The sequence below is a fragment of the Glandiceps talaboti genome, chromosome 19 (genome assembly GCF_964340395.1).
Source record: "Glandiceps talaboti chromosome 19, keGlaTala1.1, whole genome shotgun sequence".
NCBI lineage: Eukaryota > Metazoa > Hemichordata > Enteropneusta > Spengelidae > Glandiceps > Glandiceps talaboti.
The window spans coordinates 17,098,952-17,107,474 of NC_135567.1; the positions used below are offsets into that span (position 1 = coordinate 17,098,952).

General features: G+C 37.0%; 2 protein-coding genes across 2 annotated transcripts; one reads left to right on the forward strand and one right to left on the reverse strand.

Annotated features, from left to right (window-relative positions):
* Positions 1-653: 653 nt before the first annotated feature.
* On the reverse strand, positions 654-3,763 carry LOC144450316 (hydroxysteroid 11-beta-dehydrogenase 1-like protein). Its single transcript, XM_078140914.1, has 4 exons — positions 3,641-3,763; positions 2,170-2,300; positions 1,482-1,779; positions 654-1,012 (listed from the first exon to the last, which is right to left on the reverse strand). Exons 1-4 carry the CDS (start codon positions 3,714-3,716, stop codon positions 654-656), a joined length of 864 nt encoding a protein of 287 aa, XP_077997040.1. The 5' UTR covers positions 3,717-3,763.
* A 60-nt stretch (positions 3,764-3,823) lies between these two features.
* On the forward strand, positions 3,824-8,061 carry LOC144450272 (MICOS complex subunit MIC13-like). The gene is made up of 4 exons (XM_078140871.1): positions 3,824-3,848; positions 5,334-5,475; positions 6,398-6,449; positions 7,188-8,061. The coding sequence occupies exons 1-4, from the start codon at positions 3,829-3,831 to the stop codon at positions 7,268-7,270; spliced, it is 297 nt and encodes a 98-aa protein (XP_077996997.1). The 5' UTR covers positions 3,824-3,828; the 3' UTR covers positions 7,271-8,061.
* Positions 8,062-8,523: the final 462 nt, after the last annotated feature.

Sequence of the window (8,523 nt, forward strand, 5' to 3'; positions counted from 1 at the left end):
ACCAGTCCTATGTTAACACCAGACTATAGCTCAGTGCTAACACTAGGCTGGCATTAACACCTCACCAGTATGTGTTAGTAACTGGACTAGTTCAGTGCTAACACTAGGCTGACACTAACACCTCACCAGTATGTGTTAGTAACTGGAAGGGTTAATGTTAGGTTGGCACTAACACCTCACTAATGTCTGTACCAGCCCAATATTTACACCAGGCTAGCTCAGTGCTAACACTAGGCTGGTACTAACTATACCAACTATACAATTAGATATTATTCTCCAATATTTATCTTCATTTGGCCAAGGAAAATACAAGTAACCTAAGGGGGCTTTGTGATACCCTTAGGGTGTGAGTATTTTCCAACTGAATGAAGAAAAATAGCAACCGAGAATAAAAATTTATACCTCCTCTCGAATAATGTATTAAAAAAATAGGAAAAATAATGACAATTTGGAATTTTTTTATTCGTATTTCGAGCACCGCAGACACAGTGACGTAGACCGTAGACATGGGGTGTCACGATGTACAATCCATATTATCTTTTCAAAGAAAATTTCTTGGCTTGTGCATGGTATGATGAGTATTATTTTAAATCAAATTAAAAAAGTATAAAAAACACGAAACTCTGAACTGCGCCAAATTATTTATATATATTTCACGTTTCTTTTGTGTACGGAATTCGAGCCACCCAATCTATTAAACTAGGAAAGAATGCTTTCACTAGCGTTACTGGTCGCGTTTCTATCCAAGGGAAGTACAGTTCGCGTTCTTGTTTCGTAGTACCCTTAATAACTGCAAGTGCTGTTTCTTCTGGACTGCCCATAAATGCCATAGGGTTGACGATACCTTTAGTTGCTGCAAGTGCATTTTCTGTTTTTATACCGCCAATAATACATATGGTAATAGAAATGTCAATATTTTGAAGTGTGAATTCTTGACGTAGTGATTCAAAGAATCCAAGTAAAGCAAATTTAGATGCACTGTATGCAGCTGAGTAGGGGACTCCCGATTTACCTGAAAAAAATAAAAAATAATTTTATTATATTAAACAAAATTATGAAACTAAAGTGGGTTTTTTTCAATCAATTCCCAGGGAATATTGACAACTTACCAGCAAAAGTTCACATTACTGCAATACATCCATGATTTTCCTTCAACATAGGCAGTGCATATGCTGGAAGACTGACATGTCTAAACAAACATCAATGTCCAACTTAAAGCAATTGACAACTTACAAACCCGCCATGTTGAATGTTGCATCATGGGAAATGTAATAATAAATACTAATCAATTAGTATTGTAAACACTGTTGATACATTGTTTGTAACCACAAATAATCAATTCATAGTTACCCTGACCATTGTGGAAGGTTAATTTTATCAGTAGCTCCAGATTACGTATTATGATAACCACAGATAATCCCATAGTCCTTTGCATCTGAGCATGCTCAGTCTGGATTGCAAGTTCCCTATTGACAACTTACCAGCAAAACTTGACATGACTGCCATACTGCCATGACTTTTCTTCAACATAGGCAGTGCATACGTTGCTAAACTGACGTAGGATTTAAAGTTGACATTGTAGATATCGTCAAGGTGATCATACTGGCCATCCCATAATTCTAATTTATTTCTTGTAATGTGATTAAGTATGAGATGATCTAATCCACCAAATCTCTTCTCAGCTTCATCTATTAATCTCTTGGTGTCTTCCATCTTACCCATATCCAGGGGTAGATAAAAGGCCTCCAATGCACCCAAATCAAGACATTTTTTCACAACCTACAGAATTAAAAATGGCAAGTTAAGGAGACTGATATGAAGACCTTCACATGTAGAAGTAGAAACTTAACAAGATAAGGGGACCAATGTGATGTCTTCTTCCACTTCTTCCACTTCTTCCCCTATTCTGTGGTGACATCATCACAGAAGGTGGAGAGTTAGATGTACATAACTGACAAGTACTTTCACACCTCAATTTACAGCTAACCTTTTCACACCTCTGGTAAATTAACACCTCCAGCAAAATTTGGATCATTCTGTCAGATCCAGTTAGACACTGAAGAAGAACAAGTGATTTGTTTGAAATATGTCTGTTTCTCAATCAAAAGTGGAAAAAGAGAATTTGTGTATGAATTATGTACAAGTGTATATGATACACTAATTACTAACTTTTTGTAAAACATTTTCTCGTCTAGCAGTTATCAAAATTCTAGCTCCCATTTTTGCATAATTATAAGCTATTTCTTCACCAATACCAGTACTAGCACCAGTCACTACCACTCTCTTCCCTTTCACAGATTCTACAGGAGAAAAGAAGCAACAAACACACAGTGTAAATGATTTTGTCATAGTCATTACGATAAAAGTACAATGCTGTTTATTAACATTTGCGATTTAAAAGTTGTTTCGAAATTTGAACTGAAAAAGGTCAGTTGCGGTCAGTTACCCGAACCCGTTTACGTTTACGTTTTTGAATGCATTTCTCAATTCGTTTTTGCAGATAACTTCAGCATCGTAAAGGGACCACATGAATGACAAGTAGGTACTTATTTTGGATTTTGAAATTTTTATTTTGGATTTTGAAATTTTTTAAGACAACTCTGTGTGTTCCTATTTATAATAATATGAAGCAGCATCCATCAAATCTGTGTTTATATAATTCAATAAATTACAAAGAGCAAAAACTCGTGTAAACAGTTTGTTATTGTATGTACAATAACACATATTTTATACATTTTGCAATTTATTACGATACAAATAAGGAATTGATATATGTTGTATCGCATTGTTTTTTCAAGTAGAAATACACAAAATGTAGTGTTGTTTTATGAATTAAAAATCTAAAATGAATACACCGGCATTTGTCATCCATTTGGCCACTTTAATAATATACATGTATACATATTTACATTTCCATCATAGGTCTCCTAACAAGAATGTTCCATCCAGAATACCTCAAAGGACAACAGTTATTGTCCAAGCTGCCAATCCAAGACTCCATTTTAGACCCAGATTGACTGAAAACCAATACCTCATTTTAGACCTAATCACCTTTGTTAAGTGGCCTGTTGATTTGTAAGTTGTGGACTTTGTACCCATACAAGTTGACCTTAATAAAAGGTAGTCTGTCTTGCCGATGGAGTAGATGTTTAGGGTCATGTCAGAATCAAGGCCAAGATTTACGCTGTCTGCAAGCAGGACTAAGCACAGGCACTTGAATCAATCTGCATGGGAAAAAAATTGCAGTAAAAATTACATCGTACTCTACAAGTCCATACAGATTGATTCAAGTGCCTGTGGGTCCACGCACCTAGGTCTCCCCTAAAACATCCACGGTGGGAATAGGGGTCAAAATTAAGTGTGTGAAACCTGGTTAGTTCACCCTGCATAGATTCATTAACCTATAGATTCCAGAACACGTTCAGTGTTAGATATTACATGTAGCATACACCATACGCATATTAGTGACTTTGTAGTAATACTACTAGTATCCCTGGTAACCATATCAAGTTCATTTCCGAACATGAATACATCCGTGATTTTTAACAACACCAATCCAGGGTCCACCACCTCATAGACACAGCCAACAGGATTTCTTGATGCCATGGCCAAATTAAAAAGACATTTCAAGAAACCTCACCTGGATCGAATCTATCCACAAACAGATATGCTACATAAATCCCGAGAAATATCAGTAGTGCCTTTGTCCACGACATGGTGTAAACTGTATGATCGCTACTACAGCCCCAGGTATATCGAATCCATCGAATCTCGTTTCAGCTGGCGATGTCACGTGCGCCACCAGCGGTAGTTAGAGGAGAAGACAAAATGGCGCTGTCCGTTGTAAAGTAAGTGACGACTATCTTCTGGCGTATTTTCTTACAAATTTTGCCTTGTATCTCGATTATCTTCCAGTTTATGAATTATTGATTGATCAATATTTCTGAAAGGTTACTTTCTATGGTCTTCTCTGAATTGTACGGCTTTAATCGGTTCGTGTTTTTGCCGAATGGTGTACCGGCGTACCGGTGAAATATTTGATCGTGTATCATATATCATATCACTGTATGTGTACGTGTGTGCTGTTCTGTCCCATTTTCCCATGCTCTTTCCATGGATTTGACGATGTAGGTCGAAGATATATTGAACTAAGATCAGTCTGTGTAGAAAGGGATTAAGATGTATCGTAATTCAGTAATCACAATCAGAAAAATTTTATATTATTCCTCAAGAACTTGCTCTACAAAAATTTAAAGTATGTATTGGTATTGATGATGGCGAAAACTTAATTGTTACATCATCGGGGAGGGGGCGTAAAAGTTAAAACACTTACAAGATGTGCTGTGATTGGTCGTCAGGATTGAATAATTAGCATGGTAATGACATAACTTTAAGTTTTATCTCAATAATGAATATTATATACATGTAACATCTAAATTTTGTGTTATTTTATACGGAGTGTCTGGTGACAAGCGCTTGTCAGCAGCATATTGTTCTCGTGACAAGCGCCGAGCGTACATGTGTACTACAGCCTGGTCGACGTCAACATGTGCGCTAGTACTGACCCGTACCTTTGACACAATTAAGTCCCGGAATGGAGTTATACCGTCACCGTGTCGTTTTCCTGTAGTAGTTTCAAGTTTCCCACCCCAGATTTAATAGTACTTGAGATTTAATGTTTATTTCACGATTCGGCGTTTAACTTGCGCGGCCGGTGAGCTGTCGTCAGCTGTATGTCATTACTTTGAGGCCATCACTGCACATGGGATAAAACAAGTAAAAAGACCACGCAACACCACAAAAACTATACGCATTTTACCTGTCCTTCACAATAATGAATGTTATTGATGCAACAAACTTTAGTTGTTTTAGATTAATTACCTTTACTGTTTACACGTTGCACGTAGTACTACATCACATACGCGGCCATGGCCATGGAGCATATAGGCGGTGAAGTGTACATGTAATGTGTGTACGCGGCGGACTTCGAGGTTGTTGGAAAAAACAGGAGCTATCACACGTAAATTAACAGTTTTAAGAACTGATGGTGTTTGATAAAGTGATAAAGTGCAATCAATTTCAAGGGTAATAAGAACGTTTTACACTTGACGCCAAAACACATCATAATGGGTGTCAAAGGTCACGCTTGTCAGCAGCATATTGTTCTAGTGACAAGCGCTTGTCAGCAGACTCGGCCTATTTTATAATACAGAAATTTAGTTTAAGCTGTAATCAGTGTATATATGCTACATACTACCTACATTAAAGAACAATTGTTATTACAAATATTTATGCCAAATTTAGTATTTCAAATATATATTATATTATTACAGAAACCTGGTCAAAGTGACGATCGGTGTAGGTGCCATCTACCTAACAGTAGAACAAGGAGTGTGGGGTGACCCAACACAGGGAGAGGTCACAGTGAAACGTTTGTCAAGTACTATACCAGCTCAAAAAGATTACTTTGAAAAGGTCAGTGAACTCTTTGCACCCATCACAGTGTGTACGTGTGTTGCATACGTTTAGCGTCATAGTCACATGATACGAATCAACCCACACATCCTGTATCAGAGGATGCTAGAGAGATTTAGATGCGTGTACTGTATTTATGTGTGTTCCATACGTGTAGCATCATAGTCACGTGATTCGAACCAACCCACACGTCCTGTATTAGACGATGCTAGAGAGATTTAGATGCTTGTATTTACATGTGTTCCATACGTGTAGCGTCATAGTCACATGATTTGAAGCAACCCACGCGTTCTGTTACAGAAGATGCTAGAGAGGTTTAGATGCACGTTTTTACGTGTTTTCTATATGCGTACCATCATAGTCACATGATTCAAAGCAACCGACACATACTGTATCAGACAATGCTACGTCAAAATAACGGTCTACACGTAACTGTAAAATTGTGTTAAGCGTTTGTCATTGTTCTGCTATTAAATGTCATATTTTTTATATCAAAGTTCGGAAGCATAACTGTAAACTAATTTTTCGGTTTTTCGTTTGGGTAGTTCCATGAAAAATAGCAGAAATACCAACAATGTTTAGAAAACAAAGTCATGTGTGTGGCCTTCGATCTGGGTGGGAGCTGGACAGAAGATGTGAACGCGCACATGCACATTCCGCTGACTTTCACGTTTGTGTTCTGAACGCATAACTAAACACAACTTTGTATGTGTCATTACATGTACACCTGCACGATTATGCTCCCGTATGCGTACACGTTCTAATATACGTGTATCTAAACCTCTCTATTGTTCAGTTTCAACTTCTGTTACATGACATGTTTCGTGTTTAACAAGTAGCTGTTATTACATATTGTATACTGTATATACATAGGATAGCTTATACATGATATTATAAAAGTGCTGATGTTATTTATTGACAGATACCCTCAACTAGACAGGTTGCTGATACAATGAGAGAAAACTGGAATTCTGGTAAGTATTGCCCATATAAGCACATGTCACATGGCCATGTATCAACAAATCACAATGTGGGATGTGGATGAGGTGTGTTATGTGCCCATATTAGCACATTCAACCATCATGACTCCACAACCTGCAACCTGTAGATTCAAAGCCAACCACTCTAACTATTCACCCATCATGACTCCACAACCTACAAACTGTAGATTCCAAGCCAACCACTCTAACCATTCACCCATCATGACTCCACAACCTACAACCTGTAGATTCCAACCCAGCCACTCTAACCATTCACCCATCATGACTCCACAACCTACAACCTGTAGATTCCAACCCAACCACTCTAACCATTCACCCATCATGACTCCACAACCTACAACCTGTAGATTCCAACCCAGCCACTCTAACCATTCACCCATCATGACTCCACAACCTACAACCTGTAGATTCCAACCCAGCCACTCTAACCATTCACCCATCATGACTCCACAACCTGCAACCTGTAGATTCCAACCCAGCCACTCTAACCATTCACCCATCATGACTCCACAACCTGCAACCTGTAGATTCCAACCCAGCCACTCTAACCATTCACCCATCATGACTCCCACCACGACTCCACATTGATGTATTTCACCTCATATTAAAAGTGTGGATCAACCAGGTCCAAAGAGGTTAAAATTGAATGAGCTGATCACACTTAACATTCATTATCATGACTTCTATTTCTCTGTTTTTAACTCTGTTCAGGTGTACAGAAAACATTTGGTGTGATTTCTGACAGCCCTCAATCTATGAAGCAAGCCTATGATAAATATGTCAAGAAGTCATGAAGACTTGATCAAATTAATTAATACACCCATTTACAATAATGTACTTTCAATAGTTTATTTTTAATGTGCGCTCTATATAAACATTGCCAACCTGTTGATGAAGTGTGAAGTGTATTTGATGGAGTGAAACAAATTATCAAATGCCTAGGGAGTTGCATTGTTATGTTGTGGAGAGAAGTCTTCCCTTAGTTAGCATCAATTTGAGAATTACTCCTTAGGTTTGCATGTATTCAGGAAGTACTCCCTAGGTTTGCATTTAATTTGAGTTCTTGATACATTTGTATTATTTTGAGAAGTGCCCCATAGTTTGCCTTTATTTTGAAAAGTACACCTTAGAAGTTCACCTTAGTTTTGTGTTTATTTGAGAATAAGGCTCCTTAGTTTAACATTAATTTGAGAAGTACTCCTTAGTTTTGCATTAAATGAAAAGTACTCCTCAGTTTAGCTTAGGTTTGTATTGACAGAACGATTTGCTCAATTTTTGTTTTAATTTGAGAAGTGCTCCTTAGCTTAGCATCAATTTGAGAAGTACTCCTTAGTTTAGCAATAACTCGGCAGTTCTTGGCAAATTTCTCACAGTACAGAAATTCAACAATTTAAAACTCTCAATGAAAAATAACAGTTATGCGAAATACAAAAGATGAAAATCAAAAATCCTAAAAAAATTTAAATAACTCATACCCCCAAATTAAAAGATCATAATTTGCTAGATGTATTTTGACCATAGGCTAGTTTGAGATGTAATGGAAGGTACTATTAATTTTGTTTTTAGCATTTTAATTTATTTTCCATTGTCTTGGAGTTGGTATCGCTATAAAATAAAATAATTGAAAATGATATTTTGTAATATGGGTTGTCATTTATTATATTAAGTATTCATGCTATTCTTATGACCCCTGATGCTGTATTTTTAGGATTACAACCACTGACATGTAAGCGTTTACAACCAAAGTTGTTAAAAACGAACAAGGAATTTACATTGCATTTTCTGTCTGTTTGATAATGAAACTGAACAAACACATAGAAATACTTTCAGCTGATTTTTCTTTGTCTGTTTGATAGTAGACTCTAAGGAGACAATGTATTTGAGTCACATGTTCTTTCTTTCTGTTTGATAATGAACCTGAACAACTAGAAAGAGCCAGGACAATACGAATTCTCACTGATTCTGTCTTTGCCAGTTACATGTCATGGTTTGATAAGAACAGTTCTATGTCCTCTTTATATGTACATGAAATACCAGGTGAAATTTC